We start from the raw sequence: 21,606 nt of genomic DNA, 5'->3' as shown, positions 1-21,606 counted from the left end.
GTACCTAGTACGCATGTACCTAGGTTTTTTCCGTCATATCTCCCATTTCTAAGTAATAACTTAGGGTTACGCTATGTAATTAATGATTATTTATTGTATCAATAGTCTATTTAGGTACAGAAGACAAAATGAATGTATATAGGAATATAGCGAAGCGAGCCAAGTGTGGTTGTCGCATGTATAGTGTAAACACGGCAGCAGCCGATAGGTGGCGACCGCAGGCGCGTCCAGGACGCCGCTGCGATTACCGCGCCGCTCGGCACTGTGCACACGTGATAATTTACACGGACAACGGACGGTTACAACGCCACTTCGAATTGTATTCGGCTAGCCATGTGTAAATATCCACCTTCATTCGACTGAACCACCACGTGAATAGAATATAAACTACGCCAACATTGCCGAACGATGACAATGAAAATTTTGATTGTGAATAACCCTGTTCAGTATTAGTATTAAAACAGCATTTCAGTATAAAGTTCCTGTAGTTAATTGTTACGCTCATTACTTTGCAGGAACATCACTTTTTGCAGTGGCTGCCCACGAATTCGGTCACTCATTGGGTCTGAGCCACAGCTCTGTAAAGGGTGCGCTTATGTTTCCGTGGTATCAAGGAATTCAACAAAACTTTGTCTTACCAGAAGATGATCGCAATGGTATTCAACAAATGTATGGTAAGTATCAAATGGCTAAAATAACGTAATCTTACTATAGAATCGAAAACTTAGAATATGTTTATTTTCATTTGATTCGTTTTTCAGGTCCTAAAACAGACTCAACACAATGGGGAAAAGTACCACAATTTCGCCCGACTACTACTACCTCAACAACAACCACCACCACTACCACGACTACCACCACTCGACGACCATACATTCCTTATCACGATCGCCATCATAACAGACATCCCGAACAATATCCTAACAGAGGGTACACCCCACGCATTCCCAACAGATACCCCGAACGACATTATCCTGATCACCGCCGCCATTACAATACGAGTGACGAACACCCGCGACGCACGAATCACCACCACACCTATCGCCCGACTGAACGTACCACTCACCCCACTACCTATCGGCCGCGGTATCCCTATGTGCAGCCCGAGTACCCGAGTAATCCTAGACCTCATTACCCGAACGACCCTAGGCAAGACAATCCAAGGAAGCCGTACTATCCAGAGAAGACGACCCAGCGAACGACGACCACGACTCCTTCCGACAAACCTGACACATGTAACACTAGTTACGACGCAGTCGCGCTCATACGTGGCGAGCTCTTCATATTTAAAAATCGAGTAAGTATAACGTGCCTTCAATTTTCCAAGTTTTAACTTCTACAACTATGTTTAAAATACACGATACTAAATTTGTATTTGTTTTCAGTACCACTGGAGGATAGGAGCTCACGGCCGCTATCCTGGATATCCAATGGAAATAACTAGAATGTGGGCTAGTCTACCAAAGGATCTTACACACGTAGATGCAGTTTACGAAAGACCGGATCGTAAAATAGCTATTTTTATAGGTACGGAACAATTCAGTCGACCTTACAAATTTGCAAATCTACTCGTAAATGAAGTCACAAGACGGTGACAATATTTCTAAAGAACTCAATTAACGATATACTTTATTTCAGGTAAACAATTGTACTTGTTCGACTCACAATATTTGTTGCCGGGATACCCGAGACCGTTAACAACGCTTGGTCTGCCTGCAAGTTTGGAAAAACTAGACGCTGCCATGGTTTGGGGTCACAACGGCAATACTTATTTCTACAGCGGCTCTATGTACTGGAAGTAAGTTAACTTACTTATAATTAAACCTTTTTTTACATTTTACGTACACTACGTAAGTACAGACAGTATTTAAAACAATTAATCTGTTTCAGATATGACGAAGAAAAAGGTCGCGTTGACTACGATTACCCGCGCAACATGGCGATGTGGAAAGGCGTAGGCTACAACATCGACAGCGTGTTCCAATGGAAAGATGGTAAGAAACTACTAAAACCCATATAGTAATTAGATTATCAGCCCACGTAGTTTTATTAAAACTTAAACTGGCGACGAACCAAGCTTATTATAATTGTTTCAACTTTTTCAGGTAAAACTTACTTCTTCAAAGGCAAAGGTTTTTGGAAGTTCAACGACCTCCATATGCGCGTTGAAAAAGATGAACAATACCCATCAGCGACCTTCTGGATGGGATGCGCCACAGAACGCTCGGGTCGGCGCGCTGGCTACAAGAGCCCACCCGCGCCCGGCTCAACCCTACGCTCACCCAGTGCTGCAACTAATTTATCCAGCAATTTACTAACGTCCTTATACTCTACACTTTTAATAGTGATTACTTATATTAGGTACTGTTAAAATAATATTTTATCCTTTACATAATTTATTTCTACGACTGCAGCGTTATTAAAAACTTCATTTTAAATCATTAACTTGGAATTATGTATACTTAGAAGTATAGGTAAACCAAGTTTATGACATTGGTACTTTAATCTAGTTACCTATGTAGTAAATATGTAATGTACTGATAAGCGATAAGATTTGGGAACATTGTAAAATATCTAGTTAATGATAGCTAAAAGCTTGACATTACTTAATACCAACCTTTGTATATTTTTGCAACACAAAAGAGTAAAAAATTAACCAGTCAAAAAGCTGCTTTACATTAAATTTCAGAATGTTTAAAATATTTAATACACACTCGTAACGTCAAATAAGTACATAAAGTAAGTTCCGCAGATGCATAATAACGTCTGAATCAACAAGTACATATCAGATACGTCTGAATTAAGACTAGACTTAGTAACTATTGCGCAAAATTGCACTGCCTGTTTAGTATTAAACAAATATCTGCATAATTATAATATAAGTACTTGTAATAATGTTATTATTAAATAAAGTTTAAAGTAAATTAGATAATAAGTAATTGTATGAATTATTATTTTATTATATGTACATTTTGATCTCAAAACGATCGAGTGCTTGGTTAGTTAATGTCATGTAAGGTATAAAACACCATCCATTTAGCTTCTGTACAGTTTGTATTGTACTTCGATGTTTAATTGTTAATGTGGAAATCTGAATTAATTATGTTGTAACTATCCTACAGTACCTATTTAAGTAACTAACGTTCTTTGCCATAGACAACACACAACTGCCTTAGTTATTGATATCTTAATAAAGCGTTAGTAGACTAATGTTGTAAAAATTGTACTCGTTTACTTTATCTCTTATATTATTATATACGTCATATAATAAATAGTTGAGTAAATTATTTATATCTCTTATGCTGGTTAAAAGAGGTACACTTATACTGTAATTTGTAAATGAAATAAACTAAGTTACATAATATATAAGTAAAGATATATAGATGCTATAAAATCAATGCTAACTATACCTATACATATAACGGTATGGATATATACATGTATTTTAACGAATGGCCTTATGTGTACTGTGAAAAAGCTAAGGATGATGTATTATGAACTGTGTAATCAGATTGTGTTGCCAACATGGAAATGGAAAAGTAAAACTTGGTAGAATGAATATGGTGCTTATTATAGTTAGTCATTGTACAGAATAAATTCTCTTTGGATATTTTTGTATGTTGCTGTTGTGTCTTCAATCAATGTTTACCATATATTGTCAATGATATACCTCTCCTATCCTCGTAATCCCTTAAGAACAGAATTATATTAGCAAACAATATAAAATATTATATCTACAGTGATTCTTTAAACTCGGAATAATCATAGAAAGAAAAATATTTTGGATACAGCCGATAAAGTGACTTGTATATAAAACAATGTTATACCTCTGAAGCCACTCAACATTTTAGTGTAATTACCTAGGCTACATTAGACTTTATAATTTCTTTGGTCACAAATACATAATTTAATAATAACTGTGATATTTATTTTTATAAAAAATGCCATATAATACTGGCGATAAAAAGAAATAAAAATTTTCTAAAGTCTTTCTAAAATAATTACTCAATGAATAATTTTAGTTGAATGTATGTATATCTTTAAGTAATATTATACGTTTAAAGAAAATAAATACATTTCTATGATAAATAAAATTATTCTGTGTGTTTATTTTATTTCCTAAGAACAACCTAATAGGTAAGCCTAGTAGGTAAGTAAGTAGTGAAAGGAAAGATATAGCTTACATTATGGCAGCCACACACGATACAGTATACTTGCGCAAGTTTGGACTTGTACAAATTCACGTATTTCGGAGCCGACCACAAACGGCTCAAGTATGCTTGCACAAATATCATTTCACTGATATTCGTACAAGCGTGTGTACCTGCTCCATTTAAAACAATATCATTATTCTTGAAAGTGAGCTACCTGGTTGCGTTGTTTTGTGCTATGGATGATGCAGTAGCATTAGTTGGCTTTATTTTAGCAACGAAAATACTGAAAACTCACAAGAGAAATCGAAAAGTATGGACTAAAGACTGGTTAATAAAAAGAAACCATTATTCGCACATCAATTTGTTAAATGAATTGTTTGCACCCAAAGACTGGCATAACTACCTGCGTATGGATGAAGAAACTTATTTAAAACTTCTGTGCGCTGCTATTTAAAACGACGTGCGTGCGTACGGTGGCTAGAACAGACTGATACTTGCGCGCGCTCCCTCACACGTTCATGTAAACTTGCACAAACGCAAATTTACACAAGTTGGGAATTGAAATTTGGAACTTTTTAAAGAACTTGTACAAGTGAATAACTTGCACAATTATCTTTCAACACACGGTGTGGCTGCCATTACTCTCCCAGACACTCCCAGTCTTCTAACCATCTTCAAGCGCAAAAATCATACCATTAATCGCCCTACCTACCTAGAGAATAATTAAAGGTTACATTTGTTGATGTGCGTATTATGAGATACGCACATCAACAAATGTAACAAGTACTTGCCAGTTATGTTAAGTCCCAATAATATGAATTTCTACTGTCTTATTTGCCATACACCAGGAACAAACCCAAACTCCACACACCCTAGTAATACCTACTAAGAACTGCCGGAAATTCATAAAATCCTTAAACGCTTTGCCAGGGAATCAAACTTGACATTCGATTATTTCCACTGGACCACCGAGCCAGTCATTAATACTTATATATATTTTGCATATTTTCAATAGAGCAGCGGTTCGGTTATGTTATTAGTTTCTATCATGACAGCGAAAGACCTTGGCAATTTCGCAGATAGGTACCTAATAATAAGAGGGTAACCGATAACCCACGTGAAAGTTTTTTTAAGAATCTTTTGAAGGCTAGTATTCGTAGCTTGAAAATGTATTTTGAAACCAGCCAATAACAGACCTAGACGATAAAATTTTGGGTTGTCTATTCTATAGCTTATGTCAGTCATTTTGACATTGTGCTTGTGAATTTGTGAACGGCGTTGTATACAAGAAACGCTGGTAAATATTATTTTCAATGCATAGAGTACCCTTACATAATATCATATTTTGAACTCAAACTTACTATCACTTCTTCTTTCTACTCACCCAATTCATGGGACCCCCCCCCCCTATTACAAGGGACTTATAACACAAATGGTGAAAAGTGGGTGTACATTGTATAGCGACATTACGTGCCGTATTGTGCACCTCTGACTACCTCTTCGGGGATAAAAGGCATGACGTTGACGTTGACTTACTATCACGTGAGCTGACTCAATAGTAGGTATAGAGAGGTTTTATAGGTATGCTTTGTGTTCTATAGACCTACCTAATCAAAATATTTACGGGTACCAAATAATTTTTGTTTTAGAAATGGAGCCAAGATTGAGAGCTACTATGGAACAATTTTTGGTTCTAATAGACTTTATGGAAAGGTATTTTATTGAACATCATTCAATACTGAATCCTTGATTATAAGTAGCACACTTTAGATAGGTCATATAATTATAATTGTATACATTTTAGGTACGGGGATCTTTCGAAACCTGCGCCGGGGCTTATTGGACGAAATAATTGTGAGTTGCTGTGGATGCAATTAACAAAAATATTAAACTCTGTTCCTGGTGGTGTACAAAAACCATCAGATAAATGGAAAAAAGTAACTATTTATTGAAATTCAGAATTTACAAAAAAATAAATGTTCTTATCAATTTCTGACATATGATGTTGCTGCTTTTAGGTATGGGCTGACTGGAAAACGAAAACTAAACAGAAATATATAAATAAATGTGAGGGTACTGGCCGTTTTATACAAATAACTGCCTTAGAGGACAGAGTGGTGGCAGTCATGGGAGTATCTAAAAAAATTCCTAAAATTGACATTCAAGAGCAAGACTGCAAGGTTAATATTAATAATATATTATTTACTTGTATATTACTCAAGTGGTCATTAAAATTATTTGTCGTATTTTTAAGATTGAGCGTCCTACTGAACAGCCCTCATGCTCTAGTAATACTGATGATATTGCCCTGGAAAACCACAGCAAACAGAATAGTAAGTTTTACATAATAAGATTATTCTATTAACTAGATAATTATAACAAGTGTAGCATTCCTTACACACAGTTACATTAGCCATAAGATCCAAATGTCTGTTTAATTGTAAAGTCATATTCTTTCTTTTCTTTTTTCCTATGCTGCATATAGAGCACCAATACAACAACTTAGTTTTTCACAGCAAACAAGGTAGTTTTTACAAATCTCATTTTAATTTTACAGTTGTGACACCTAATATTTACTTGATAGAGTCACCACAAGTAAAGGAAGAAGCAATACTCGCTACACCAGCATCACCTCCGTCTCTGTCGCCACCACAAATACCATCCCAAACCCATACTTTTACAGACCAAAATGACACACAGTATATGTCATACTCTCAACACTTGACAACTCCACGTCGAGCTTCACTTACGCGAAGGAATAGAGGACGCCATACTCTTTTTGAACGAGTCGCAGAACAATTTGTAGCCATTGAGCGAAGACGACTTATGTATGAAGAAGAAAGAGACAAGCGTCTTCATGAGAGAGAGATGGAAAGAATAAAACTCGAAGCTGAGAGATTAAGATTAGAAACAGAGAGGCTAGAGGTTACTCGTCAACAAACCTCATTGTTACATCAGTTGAGCCATCTCGGCCAACGTCTGATTGAAGTAATGACAGAGCAACAAACTGTTACTACTGTCAGCTGACTCTGACAGGTAGCCAATCGGATAACTTATTTGGAAATAAGTCAACTTATTTTTATTTGACAGGAACACTATTATTACTAAGTTTTATCCCTTAATTACTAGATATGTTACATTATTATAAAAAATAAAGTTTTATGTTATTGAAAGTTAGTTTGAGTGGTTCTGCTATTCTTAGCTTTCTTATGAGTACTATGTTTAAGGTATCAACATGTTGTTCAGCAATGTCAATCAGTAAAACTTTAAATTATTATTTCCCCTGTGTTACCAATGCCACCCTCTATTGTTATACCTCAATATTCATTCAACAAACAACTAAATCAACAGTTGGTAAACAAACTGATGTCCATTGGCAGTGCTGATCCCTTGCCATCAGTTGAAACGCCTGCTTGTCTGACACATAAATAAAAACTTACTCTATATATACACATTCTCCATCAAGTTTCATAACAGTACAGCAAATAGATATGAATAATAATATATGTGTGCACTATTTGCACACTATAATAGTCAAAATATAATGATAATATGTATAAACATTATAATTATTAGGTACATCATAAAATAAACACTACATAATTATACTATTACTAAAGTTTATTAAATACAACAAAATTATTAACAATGTTCTTACCTAAATGTATTAACAAAATGTCATTTCTTATCTTCTGTAACTTCATTTTTGAAACCTAGTTTGCTCCAATCTTCTTTGGCCATAAGGTTATTATCCATTCTACATCCAAGGTATTCCTTCGCTTCATCTCGACACAGAGAATTATTACCATTATTGTTCAATAAACACTTCATATATTTCCTCATACTATCTTTACAAACTCCATCATGGTCCAGAGGAAAACTTCCCTTATCTGGTGGGGTTGGTATGAATTGTTTTTGTCCAAAAGTCATAGCGGTCGACATCTTGATGAATTATTACAATTGGCTTAATCAAAAACAATACTCTAATTCATTTACCGGCAGAGATTTCAGTAAATATCAATAGTAATATATTTTGTAATTCCTTTCAAGTCATCTGATTCTAACAGACGACAGCAACAGCTGATGACAGATCCAATGACACATGACACTTGATTATACGGATTTTGACAGTACTTCATTTGCTATCTTATTAATATTCGTTCAGAAATATGCTCAAAATCTATAATATTTTTCGTAAAGACTTCTCAACTTGTTGTCGTGATTAAGCTTTTCCACCAGAATTCAAACAAAATTCTACAAGATGGTAGAGTAAGTTAAGGTTCAGGTAACCATTTTGCCATTTACTTACTCTACTACTTTCTAATATTCTTATATGATTTTCTAAACGTGACTACAATCTTTCATCTGAACCGTCAGTTCAGTTGTCATTTGTCACTGTCAGTGCGTTGAAATGTGCAAAGCACAAGCAGCACGTGGTATTTATTTACAAATAGAAATATAATTATATCTCAGTAAAATGTCGCGACTTATAGTTAAGAATTTACCAAATAAGGTATGTATTCATTTCAACATCGTTTTACGGGAACCCTACATTCTTACTTTGAGTTTTTACAATATTAAATTGAAAATAAAAATAATGTGGTGAAACTTGTTGTTTAACAATTAAATTACTCAGTCGTGTTATTTTATACAGTAATACATCGTTATAATGATATCATTACTAACTATTTCAGGTAACTGTTGAAAAACTAAAAGATATATTCGGCGAAAAAGGTGAAGTAACTGATGTGCAATTGAAATACACGAAAGATGGCAAGTTTCGAAACTTTGGTTTTATTGGATACAGAACTGAAGAACAGGCCAATCAAGCAAGGGAGTACTTTGACGGAACATGCATAAATTCTATGCAAATTCAAGTCCAAACATGTGCAAACTTGGGTGATGAGAAAAAACCTAAAGCCTGGAGCAAATATGCACCAGACAGCAGCGCCTACAAAAAGCTCCATAAAGATGAAATTGAAGATAAAAAGAAGACAGAAAAGAAGGAGAAAAAAGTAGAGAAAAACAAAAATAAAATCAAAGAACTTCTCCGAAAGGTAAATAAAACACCACTTTCTTATTAATTACCTATTTAATAAAATACCATAAGCCCCTTAGCTCTTAGCCATCCTCTTTACTTACAAGTCTAATAAAAGGAATTATTAAAAAAAATGTGTATTCATACAATATTAATTTATTGCAGCTCTTTAGAAATCTAAGTTTCTTCATGTGATATTTACTTCTAAAGTGAACATAAGAAATATTAACATTGGAAATCTCCCATCCATATTGTCAGTTAAAAATTGACCAAGTAATTGATAATTAAATTATTTTATTTCAGCACAAAGATGATCCGCTATTTGCAGAATTCATAGAAGCCCATGTGAATGACAAAACAGCATGGATAAAAGAAGCTTTAGATTCTGCTTCAAAAAGTGACGATGATGATGATGACAACAATAATGAGGAAACTATTGATGAACAGAAAGAAACTCAACAGAAAGATGAAATTCCTGTAAAAGATAAACAGAGTAAAAAAGGAGAAACAGAAGAAGTAAAACAAGATAAAGAAAAACCTAAAAAAGTTGCAGATGCTGCAATCAGTGATTTAGAGGTAAGTTTCATTACTAACTAAATTACTTAATAATATTTAGAATTGGGTTAGTGGCAACTTGAAGGAGAAGTTTAAAGAAAACTCCAAAACAAATATCAAGTCCATATTTGTTTACCAAAAGTGAATACTGAGGCCTATAGGTAGAATAGTTTAGATTTTGTTCTTAGGCACTTTAATTACATCTATCACCCAGCTTTCACCAGTTATGTAAAGAGTTCAGTGTATTAATGGAGTCATTTGTGCCTACCATACACCAGGCTATTGCAAGCTCCATACACCAAAAATTCTTTTAAAACTTTACTTTATAGTTTTAACACTTGGTGAATAACTTCTATAATTAATTATAAACTCTACTATGATTTTCACCTTATTCCAGTACATGAAACTACTGATGAAGAAAGTGGGAGATCCGGCAAGAGAAAAAGTAATAGAGGAATCTAATGAACAGACAACAGAGGAACAGCAGCCAAAGAAAATTAGAAATAGGCCATTGTTTCATGTTAAAGTAAGTATTATGTATTTGACTGCATATTCCCACATTGGTGGGGCAACCAGAAATGTTTTTTTCATCATAACTTCACGCCTTTAATCCCCGAAGGGGTAGGCAGAGGTGCACATTATGGCATATAACGCGAATACACCCACATTTCACAATTTATGTTATAAGTCCCATGTAATAGGTGGTGAGCCTATTGCCATACACCGGGTACATTTCTAGACTCCGTGCTACCACTGAGCAATTTTCGAAAAACCGAAAAAAGCCCAGTAATACTTCACCTGACCCGGGAATCGTACTGGAAACCCCTTGCCCTGCAGTCGCACTTGCAACCACTCGGCCAACGAGGCAGTCATTGCTTGTATTTTTGGGTTGGGTAACATTGTTGTTGAGATTTATTCAAATTCTCAAGATTATCGGAACTGTCAGTTGTGGCGAATGTAAGACCATAACTCATCTTTACTTTCGATTTTATCAAAAAATGTCACAATTAATATTCATATTTTTATCACTTGAAGTATGTAATAATGTTAGGTGTGTCAAATTAACTATTTTCTTTTTGTTTCAGATTATGGGTTTACCTTACAAATGTAAGAAAAAGGATATTAAAGAATTCTTCAGACCTCTAGTCCCATTTTCAATAAGATTACCCTATGGTAAAGGAAAGAAGGTGACCGGTTTCTGTTACGTCGGATTTAGAACAGAAAAGGAGCTTAAGAAGGCTTTAGGAAAAGACAAATTATTTTTAGGTAATTTTTTTTATCTATTTCGACACCAGCAATTTATACTGCGCTAACTCAAAAAGCGTACTTTACAGTAGAGGCGTTTAAAGGGAAAAACGTGATAACTTTTACATTAATTAAGATACTTTTTTGAAATTTGGTATGCTTACTATTTAATTTATTCATTGTAATATCTCATATTTATATTTTCTTAATTATTTCTATTTTTTGATTTAGTGCAAGTTAGCCGTATATAAACGTAATTCATAAAAAAAAATTACATCTTATACACGTCTAACTTATGTTAGCGTAGTGTAGTACGGGACGTCGTAGTGCATGATCAATCATCTGATGCAATTTCAATATTTTATAAAGAACATGTACTTACTCACAAAAAGAATAGTCAACGTACCATTAATAAACTGATTAATACGTTAACACATAAGTATTTACTATTTAAAAGTCGCTAAGTCGTTCATTTTACAAACGAAGAAGTATACACACGAACGCACTAAACTACGCTAACTATGAGTTAGTGCAGTGTTGCACGGAGTTTGACCAAAGAGATCCTCGCGCACACTCCGCTGATAATAGTTGGCGTAATATAAATCGAGTGATTTCAAAAAGTACCTTTACTTAGCGTTTTATAAGATTTGTAACTTTCTTATTTATGCATATTTCTTCTTAATTTTTTATGACGTATGTAAACACACATTTTAAGCAACTTGGCATAAAAAAATTTTTTCCAAATTTCGAGTTAGCGTAGTATAAATTGCTGGTGTCGATTTATTCCATATAGGGATCATGAGTGCGACTACTGAGTTATTTTTGAGTCTGGGTTAATTTGCACCCGATGTCCTGTTGCAAATTCAGAGTTTCGCAAAAAAATATTTGTTTTCTATATAATTCGCTATTCAAGTTATGTAAATTGTAATCATATTTTATTTTTTAGGTAATCACCGAATTCACATACACAAGTATGAAGATAAATCAAAATTAGCTGCAGAGCAGGAAGAAGAAACAAGTAGGAAGAAAAGAGAGGAGGTAATACTTTATTTGAAACTATCACTTAGGCCTTATTCTTGGTCAGTTGGACCTTAGTCTGACGTTGACGCAGCGATTTTTTTTATAGCCCGCTAGTTAAGACTTTCAAAATGTCGTGGTGGCCCGTAGATTTAAGAAGCTCGCTTCTCATGCCTGTGGGTGCGGTTTCGAAACCTACCAACGGCGAGTATCAATGCGACATTTTCAGAGTTGTACTTTCTAAGGTTATTTAGACACCACTGACATACGGTAAAGGAAAACATCGAGAGGAAACCTGGGCTTATATTTTCTAATTATAAGTTTGAAATCACCAACCGGCATTGACCAAGCGTAGTGATTAATGCTCAATCCTTTTCAGCACTGGCCTCTTATAGGTTGTTGATGAGCATATTCGCCCAAGAAAGACGAAGGGACCTATTCCGTGTATCCTCACATGTGAAGACACGGCTGCGTAACACAAATTTTTCCACAGCCCTGTACTTGTGGACATCTGCTTCACACCAAGCTATATCAATCTTATGTTACATCAATATATTTTATACTATACTGCTAAACAGTTATGTTAAATATATGCCATATACCGCACACAATTCAAGACTCCGTACAGACATTACTGATAAAATAATTAATTCGAAAAATCTATAAGTAACCGCAAAAACACTTTTACCCGACCCAATACCCCCTTGCTCGATAGTCGGACTTGCAACCACCACTCTACCAACAAGGTCACAATTATTACCCACCCATACATACCATAAGTAGCTGTATATATGTAAATGTACCCATCTGCATGCATAATAGTAACATCTGTTGTGTTTATCATAAATAAAATGTATACTAATATGTTGAGTATCCGGCACAGTTCGATACGGTGCACGGTGTAGGTAAAAATAGTCTGTAAATACATAAATACTAAAGCTATGTTACGCACGATATTACTAATACTGATTTCTAAAATTATTTTCTATGATGTCATAGTGCAGAATCGTGGCGTACTTACATTTACTTGAGGAAAACATACGTACAATGTAAGATAGGCTGATAGTACCTGCCTATAAGGCAGTAATATGAAATATCGTTACGTAACTACTGAAAAAACGTACCCTGAAACTATGATGACGTCAAACTACAGTATAGAATAGAAGAATATACAGTATAGAAGAATATTTTATTTTTAAATATCATCTATTATTTTACAATAATCATCTTATTTATATAAATGTACAGCCGGATAATCATTTTTAATGAAAATTCCCCATTCTCGGATATTTACAATGTAAGTACCGTACCAGTTTCCTGGAATGCACGTTTATAAACACAGCCGCGCGCCAATCGCGATGTTGTACGAATTCCGCTAGTGTATGGATAGCTGATACCCATCGCAGATATTGATAAGCATCGGTTTTGTAACAAACTATTTGTATTAAAAATCCAATTAATTTGCCATGCTTATCATTTATATCATTTGTTACTTTTAAAGGAAAATTATCTTTGAATTATCGCTAAGTGGTGATAGTATTATAATTTAATTCCTGTATGTATCTATCTAGAACACCAGGGTATCGATTGCTAATGGAATTCATAAACTGTTTTATTTCAAAAAGAAGTAATGAGCCTCGTTGGCTGAGTTGTCGCATGCGCTACTGTAAAGTTGGGGGTTTCGGAGTTAGAATTTCAGATCTGGCAAAGCATTACTGAGATTTTCTATTTCATACTATAAAGATTATAATGAATTGCAATTGGGTATAATGCTCATAACCTCGATGGCAAAAAAAAAAAAAAAAAAAATAGACTCACGTAGATTAATAAGATTAATTTTAAGAAAAAGAGCCGAACAAAATAATATTGTAACCAACGCAATTATAATTCTAATAAATGCATGAAAAAGGGCGCGGACGACATGTCTGCGGATTGTTTGTTTATTTAAAAAAAAACCTCAATGGCGAAAACTAGATGTGGTATCTGTGGTGGTATAAAGAAATAATAATATAATATAATATGTAGGTACTGATCAGTGAAGGTACACCTTCACCTATCCTTTATCTTTGGGTTTAGCCACATTTAAATGATTTTTTATAATGAATTACTTACGCAATGTATTTAGTTACTTAGACTATAGGTATCTAGTCTAATTTAGTATTGTTTGGATGTATAACATATTTTTTATTTTCAGACATCGAATAACGAAGAAAGTATAGGAGAAAGTGGTAGTATATTTGTAAGAAACCTGCCATACGTGGTGTCTGAGGAAGAATTGACGAGTTTATTTGAAAAATATGGTGAGTAGTCAGTGCCGGCGTTAGGGGGGGCGAGATGGGCCGATGGCCCAGGGCGACAAATGGGGGCGCCAATAAAATTAAAAACTACTAAATGTATTCGGTCTGCTGTTACACCGGCACTACCAAATGTATTCGATGTTGGTGCAGTAGTTGGGTAACCTCCTTCAGAAATCAGAACACTTCCCGTACGGAATAAATACTTAGTCGTTCCTATAATGTGCGGAATTTGTGTTTGTGGATAAGTAGGTATTTGTTTTTGTGTTGGCCTAGTTTGCAGCAATAACACTTAATTCAACCTAGGAATCGTACCTGAAACCTCTAGATCGGTAGTAGTATAATGTGCCAATTTTAAAATTATTGTTTTCTCGCAGGTCCTCTAGCTGAGGTCAACATGCCAATAGACCCTATCTTGCGGCAACCGAAAGGTTTCGCGACGGTAACGTTCGTGATGCCGGAGCATGCAGTGAAGGCTTACACGGAGCTGGACGGCACGGCGTTCTGCGGCAGAATGCTACATCTATTACCCGCCAAGTCTGAGAAAGTCGACGATGATGAAGACGAAGGTATGAGATAAATGAACATTAAAGAAAAAGCACCTTAGGGTAATAAAGAGTTGTGCCAATTTTCATCCAAATTCCTATAGTTACTGTGACATGTTTGACGTATATTTTCAAATGTACCCCAACCGCTTTTTTATAATAACATCTAAAAAATCCGTATTTTATAACTGACTTAGTAAGTACTTAAGTATTTACTCTAAGAAATATCGAATTTGTACACTTCATGTTTAACAGTCGAGATAACTATATTACAGTTACCTAGCTGTCTTCATAATTATAAGTACACACTTACTTTCGAACAAACTTTCTTCTTTACTTTCTCTTAGCTAGAGAGATTAAAATAAAAACACGAAATCACGTCTGAAATGATGTTAAGTTAGCATAATTTGCGTACTAATGTTGTGAATCTAAATGCATGTAATTACACAAATCTCTAATCATTCGCTTCGTTCGTCACGGTTCGTGTTAAGATTTTGATATGGCTACCTAACAGATTACTAGTGTTAGCAAGTAAACAACATTTCTTATGTTACACTCTACTACACTATTTAAAAATGAACGTTATTTCTAACGTATTAAGATGTTAAATTTTGTTGAGCTGTTGCATTGTTTAATTTCCATAAAAGTAGATTACTTTTTAATTGTTCCTAGCTTTAAAGTTTTCTTAGGTCTTTAACAGATAATAACACCTGTATTGCCATAATAAAGTGAGAATTAGAACCCTGACAGTACACATAATATTAGGTATCAGTTTTATCACTTTATAGAATACCTATCACCTACCTAAAATAATCAAGATATTTAACATTTCTACGAATACCTTTGGGTATAATTATATTGAGATAATCGTTATGTCATGTTTTATTAAAAAACCGCGTTCGTAAACGTCAATGAAGACTGCTAGTAATATTGTTATCGACTTTAGTTACCGTGTCGTAAAGTGCTAGGCACTAGCATAATTTTTACAATGCAATCTACAATAAAACTTCTATTGCCTACTTACGTAATACAAACCGGATACGTTAATATAGTAAATACTGATTATATCGTGCTGTTATTATTCATGAGAGAGGCAAATGATAAATCGAAGCCAAAATTAATTATATAAATCGATAAAATAAGATCTCTGATTATATTATTATAAGTAATACTTACCTAATGTAAGTAATGCCACAAGTATGAAGTAAAAAAAGAAATAGTATTTTGTAAATTTAAATAATCAATTAATGTTACACCTACGTACTTTAGCTACATTATTGTTATAGTATTCACAATAAAAAAATGCCTTACCTAAACTATCTTAGTCACTTTAGCTTTCAATTATTTAACTAGACTAACTTAGTAATTTTAGCTTTTGCGAATCGAATCCAAATGTTATTTGTTTTACAGAAGGTCTATCGTTCAAAGAGAAGAAAGCAAAGAAGCTGAAAGCGCAAGCGAAGTCTTCTCACAATTGGAACGTGTTGTTCCTTGGCCCTAATGCGGTCGCTGACGTCATCGCATCCACCTACAACACCACGAAGGAACAGCTTCTCAATGACAACAACAAAAGTAAGACCAAAATCTTAACATTTTTTTTTACGTCGGGGAGACCTTCGATAGGCGGCTAGCTTTTGGAAAACTAGGGAGTCTGACTATTCTTACCTCAATATATCCGCCATCAATAAGGAGCTCTGGGCCCTCAAATTAGACGGCGCAACGTCTGTAATGGCACTTCCCTAAAATGGATTTCTTTCTCGCTAGTCGCGACACGTATTAAATAAACATATTATTTTGTGTGCACTCTTAATATCTCATTGCAATTCTAACAGATACAAGCGCTGCTGTCCGATTGGCTCTCGGTGAAACGCAGCTCGTCGCCGAAACCAGAGCTTTTCTTGAAGGAAACGGAGTTTATTTGGAAGCATTTAATAAAGTAAGTACATATTTCTAATAAAATGTAAAAGAATTCCATTATAAACATAAACTAAATTATCTATTTTTCTTACAGCCCGCAAAAAAGAGATCAAAAACATGCATTCTTGTTAAAAATTTACCGGCAAACACAGAAAAAGAAGAAATAAAGTCTTTGTTTGCAAAACATGGACAAATAGCAAGATTCTTAATGCCACAACACGGCATAACAGCCCTTGTTGACTTCATTGAACCGTTTGAAGCTAAAAAGGCATTCACAAAACTGGCATATTCGCAATTCAAGAGCGCTCCGCTTTATTTAGAATGGGCACCTGAAAATGTGTTTATAAAATCGTCTGAGAAAATTGATTCAGATATAAATACGATTGCGGCGCAATCTGATGACGTACAGGATGAAGTTGAAGCGTCCACCACCCCGGTTCCGGTATCTAAAGAGCCTGGTAGCAATAATCAAGACGTTCAGGAGCAAGATGAGACAGAACTGGAGGAACCCGAAAATGATACAACATTATTCGTTAAGAATCTTAATTTTAAAACGACCGAAGATAGTCTCAAAGCAGTACGTATTCATTCGGCATATATCAACATCACTTTTGTTTATTTTTTTTATTAAACTTTATGTCACATTAAAATAATTTTTTTTTCGCAGCATTTTTCCTCGGTTGGGAAAGTACACAGTGTGTCTATTGCAAAAAAGAAAGATCCGAAAAATCCTGGCCAGTTTCTTTCAATGGGTTATGGCTTCGTGCAATATTATAAAAAGGAACACGCTAATGAAGCTCTTAAGAATCTGCAAGTTACTACTTTGGATGGAAAGTCTCTCGAATTAAAGAGATCAGAAAGGGGAAATACGTAAGCACCTATCATCTTTTTTCGATTGTGTCGACATGATGCTTATTGCAAGATATCCATATTCTAATTCAATTCTCTTTTACAGAAATGAAGTAAGAACCTCTAAAAAGAGCAATAAAGATACAACTCAAAATGGCACTAAAATTCTCGTAAGAAATGTACCGTTCCAAGCAAATAGAAATGAACTACACGAAATTTTTAGGTAAGTTTGGTTTTGATGATGATAATAATAATAACTAACGTAAGCAGGAAACACAAAATGTATTTAAAACAAAGTTAATGAACTGATATGGAGTTACCCAGTGACCATTAATAGGCTATCGTTACTAATGTTAGATTAAACACAATTGTTATCTGTTCAACATGATTTATAACGTGATTTGGAATTTACAGGGCTTTCGGTGAAATCAAAACTTTGCGACTGCCTAAAAAATTGGCTCCTGGATCGGACCAACATCGTGGTTTTGCATTTGTAGATTACTACACTAAAGCAGACGCCAAGGTAATACTTCGTTGTTACTTTTAAGCAATTTGCAATGTTTCTGCCTACATTATACATATAAATATTAACTATTCCGTTTGTTATTCAGTCTGCCTTCGACGCGCTATGCCAATCAACTCATCTTTACGGGCGGAGACTAGTGTTGGAGTGGGCGGAACAAGGTGATGACACAGAAGACGTCACTATGTTGAGAAAAAGAACAGCGCAAAGTTTCAATGCGCAAGCGCCAGGAGGCAAGAAATCTAGGAAAGGTGCCGTTGATGTTGAAAAATTCGTTGAAGGTGATGATAGTGCTATGTAAAATAAATAATTATATAATTTACTTCCTGGTTTTATTGTATACAAATCAAACAATAGTAAATATCATTATTCGTCTTTATTTTATGCCAAAATAGTTACAAGAGAATTGGATGGCATACAATGTTGTAAACTTGTCGTGACATTAATTTGTTAAAATGGCGAACTGGTAGAATCGCAATAAGGTTCCAGAACTTAGGTACTCTTAATTAAGGTATTAATGCCCTAGTATTTACACAGTTTAAGACAGACCTCAGCACAACATAATGATAGTAGTTTTTGAGACATTTCTTTAACTTTTAATGTTTTAATTAAAACTATAAAGTAATATAATATATTATTATATTTGATAACTAAACATACAAACTTATGATTTAGTTTTAAGAGAAATGTTTACTATAAATATACCACCAGTCATTGCACTATCAGTGAAGTACCAGTAACACTAACATATAATAATTTAACACTAGAAAGACTGGGAAATATTTACACACAATTACAATAGCATGACAGTAATTTAGGGTTCATAGTTACATATTATAATGACTAAAATAATAATAAAATACAATGGATAACAGAACAAATTGGCCAGTTCATAAATTACTCTAGATAAACATAATAATATGTAGTTTATATATTAGCATACCATTATCACTATAAATTATACCACAATAACTTGAAATGTCACATGCACCTTTCAGAGCTCTTAGCTTTAATACTCTCATAGTTAGCAGTATTATTAAACTACATGTTCTATTCAATTCAGCTTTACATTACATACATACAATTTAACTACTAATTTATATTTTTTCACACTTAAAACATTATAGGACACAATGCAAACAATGAAAAAGTTTAAAGTACATACAAGATAATATACTTACACACATAGTAAGTCTACTATTATGATGATATTGTTTTATTTGAAAACATGATATAACATCATGGCAGTGATAAATAATAGATTTGAATACAACATTTAATAACATTTATAATGTATGAATAATTTCTGTAGTGAAGAATTCTAATTATTATTACAATTATATTATTTTCATTTGTAAAGAGTTTAATTTAAAGTAGGTGCCTAATATTAGTATGTAATTACAATAATCTAAATGCTATGTAGCACAAACTTAATTTTTTAAGGAATGTATTCAAAATATTATTATTTTGAAATTACTCTGATGGACACCTAAATTTACACAAGTTTGAACAAATTGTAAATGCTATTTGTTAATTTGATTGCTTTGTGTTGCTACATTCCCAATAAGTTGAAATTGGAATCTTCTCTAACAAAACCCTCAAATAAAATCACAACATTTCAATCAATCTTAACAGTTGAATAAATCTTCCTGACAAATATGCTTGTGCCAATGTAACCCACAGTACCACAAATAATACCCAGAGCTAAGCTGAATAGAGCCATGTAGCCGAAGTAGAATGCAGTTTGAAACAGGCCATACATTTTCGTTTTGAAAATGAAGTAATAGAAAGAGTACAAGTACACATAGATGGCCGTACTACCAGCAGAAAGGAAGCTAGTCCACTGCCAACGATAATCCTCAGCATTCAACAAGAAGTAAGTGCAAACAATAGTAACACAGACAGTAACAATCATCAAGATTAGGAATACCAGCAACATAAATCCATACACATAGTAAATTTTGTATGCCCAGAAGGAGGTAAAGATGAAATACATTTCAATAAAAATTGAACCGAATGGTAATATTCCTCCTACAATAATGATTATGAAAGGTTCCATAAACCATTTCTTTTCTGGAATAGGTCTTGGAACAGCATTAATGCGACAAGGATAATCAGGCTGACCTGCTAAGTTGCGACCCAGAACTGTTCCTACTAAAGTTAAAGGCAGTATCACAAAAGTACAAATGGACATGACGGCTATCATACTACCAAACGGAATAGCTCTAGATGCATGGTAATACATGGCAATAAAGTTGATAAAGAAGGCTGTACCACAAACCAGCACAGGTAACAAAAATGCTGATAGCAACATCTGTTTTATCCAAAGCTTACCACCCATCCTAGCATACAGAGATCCACCAAAGTACCCATTTACTGGAGATGTGGCAGCATAGATAAATATGGCTGTGGAAAGTAAAGAGCCCCTCTCAGTGTACAGTTCACCAAATATGGTGAAAATGATAACCGCTAATGTTACTACAGTGAGTTGGTATCCACTTCCAATCAGTGCTGAAAATACTGGCAAATGTGGGACAGGTCGGAACACATCGCCATGAACTTGTTTCCAACCATATTCATCTCCCAAATCTTTCTCTAAATCATCCAGATCATCATCCTTTGAATATCTTGCATAGTCTTTTCGGAGTGTTCGCATGAGTATCATAGAGACTAGTCCTACTAAGAATATCACCATCATGAAACTGTTGAAAATACTGAACCAATGAATGCGATGTTGGAAGAAGTTTGGATCCAAATATTTGTCAAAGCGATCTTCAAAGTTGATTTTACTTTTCTTCCAATTAACTTCATAAGTAAACGGAATGTTCGCGTCAGGTGTAAGTAGCTCCTTATTCTCAGCTGTAAGGTTCACTTCCACAATTCGGTTGCCATTGTATCCAATGTCGAATTTCTTGTGGGTCCAAATGTAATAATGGTCCCCATCAATTTCGCCGACTGTTCCCCATATCGGTAGATCGTCTATGTACATTTGGTACCAATAGTGATTCTTCACCGCATACACGAGTGCTTTGTAGGATTGATCATTCAGTTCAATAGCACAAAATTGCTGCGCCGGTATGTTATCCCCGAAAGTGATGTCAAGACCACTGAATTCCAGCTCGACTCCCTGGAGTGCTTCAGATAAGGTCTCATGGTAATGTCCAATGGTCACTTTAGTACCTACGCAAAAAGGTAATGAAAAATATGCATACGTCTCTTGGCGATTGTGATACGGCCCTACTGTATTCATCCAGAGCACCACTTGTTCACCATCTTTATATGTATGTGTATGTTCGTCACAATTAACTATAGTCCAAAAAATAAACAATAAATATAAATATTTCATTTTTATGCAGCAAATAACTTCTTAAAACCAATTATAGTACAAATAAAATAAACATAACACGTATGTGAAATGCCGATGTCGGACATCTATGGCTTGATATTGCCACTAAAAAATATAAAAAAG

At 34.4% G+C, this 21,606-nt stretch overlaps 5 protein-coding genes across 7 annotated transcripts in view; 3 read left to right on the top strand and 2 right to left on the bottom strand.

The window, feature by feature from the left end:
- The window catches only part of LOC118269321 (matrix metalloproteinase-2), a 160,878-nt gene extending 156,781 nt beyond the window's left edge, over positions 1 to 4,097 (top strand). The window contains exons 7-12 of the mRNA XM_035584376.2: positions 516 to 674; positions 762 to 1,297; positions 1,386 to 1,527; positions 1,639 to 1,798; positions 1,891 to 1,994; positions 2,106 to 4,097. Of these exons, the coding sequence (XP_035440269.2) occupies positions 516 to 674; positions 762 to 1,297; positions 1,386 to 1,527; positions 1,639 to 1,798; positions 1,891 to 1,994; positions 2,106 to 2,371 (1,367 nt within the window). The 3' untranslated portion in view covers positions 2,372 to 4,097. The remainder of the gene's footprint in view (positions 1 to 515; positions 675 to 761; positions 1,298 to 1,385; positions 1,528 to 1,638; positions 1,799 to 1,890; positions 1,995 to 2,105) is intronic.
- An 873-nt stretch (positions 4,098 to 4,970) lies between these two features.
- On the top strand, positions 4,971 to 7,708 carry LOC118269441 (uncharacterized). Of its 3 annotated transcripts, none has more exons than XM_035584554.2 (6): positions 4,971 to 5,712; positions 5,804 to 5,867; positions 5,959 to 6,091; positions 6,173 to 6,334; positions 6,409 to 6,487; positions 6,712 to 7,708. In XM_035584554.2, exons 2-6 carry the CDS (start codon positions 5,806 to 5,808, stop codon positions 7,179 to 7,181), a joined length of 906 nt encoding a protein of 301 aa, XP_035440447.2. In that variant the 5' UTR covers positions 4,971 to 5,712; positions 5,804 to 5,805; the 3' UTR covers positions 7,182 to 7,708. The 3 variants fall into 3 exon arrangements, with proteins under 3 accessions (XP_035440447.2, XP_035440448.2, XP_035440446.2); XM_035584555.2 differs by having other exon boundaries at positions 4,971 to 5,716; XM_035584553.2 differs by having other exon boundaries at positions 4,971 to 5,451; positions 6,712 to 7,696.
- A 49-nt stretch (positions 7,709 to 7,757) lies between these two features.
- LOC118269442 (cytochrome c oxidase assembly protein COX19) lies at positions 7,758 to 8,253 on the bottom strand. Its single transcript, XM_035584557.2, has one exon. It carries the CDS (start codon positions 8,094 to 8,096, stop codon positions 7,833 to 7,835), a length of 264 nt encoding a protein of 87 aa, XP_035440450.1. The 5' UTR covers positions 8,097 to 8,253; the 3' UTR covers positions 7,758 to 7,832.
- A 260-nt stretch (positions 8,254 to 8,513) lies between these two features.
- Positions 8,514 to 18,459, top strand: LOC118269114 (probable RNA-binding protein 19). The gene is made up of 15 exons (XM_035584038.2): positions 8,514 to 8,667; positions 8,849 to 9,211; positions 9,496 to 9,768; positions 10,145 to 10,273; positions 10,833 to 11,013; positions 11,939 to 12,030; positions 14,204 to 14,309; positions 14,681 to 14,872; positions 16,259 to 16,420; positions 16,681 to 16,784; positions 16,860 to 17,342; positions 17,433 to 17,635; positions 17,721 to 17,837; positions 18,029 to 18,137; positions 18,226 to 18,459. Exons 1-15 carry the CDS (start codon positions 8,632 to 8,634, stop codon positions 18,436 to 18,438), a joined length of 2,763 nt encoding a protein of 920 aa, XP_035439931.2. The 5' UTR covers positions 8,514 to 8,631; the 3' UTR covers positions 18,439 to 18,459.
- A 1,148-nt stretch (positions 18,460 to 19,607) lies between these two features.
- LOC118269116 (transmembrane 9 superfamily member 3) lies at positions 19,608 to 21,587 on the bottom strand. The gene has a single exon (XM_035584040.2). The coding sequence runs from the start codon at positions 21,481 to 21,483 to the stop codon at positions 19,756 to 19,758; it is 1,728 nt and encodes a 575-aa protein (XP_035439933.1). The 5' UTR covers positions 21,484 to 21,587; the 3' UTR covers positions 19,608 to 19,755.
- Between the last annotated feature and the right edge of the window lie 19 nt (positions 21,588 to 21,606).

This window comes from Spodoptera frugiperda, chromosome 2 (genome assembly GCF_023101765.2).
Source record: "Spodoptera frugiperda isolate SF20-4 chromosome 2, AGI-APGP_CSIRO_Sfru_2.0, whole genome shotgun sequence".
Classification (NCBI taxonomy): Eukaryota; Metazoa; Arthropoda; class Insecta; order Lepidoptera; family Noctuidae; genus Spodoptera; species Spodoptera frugiperda.
This window is presented reverse-complemented; position numbering and strand designations above follow the sequence as displayed.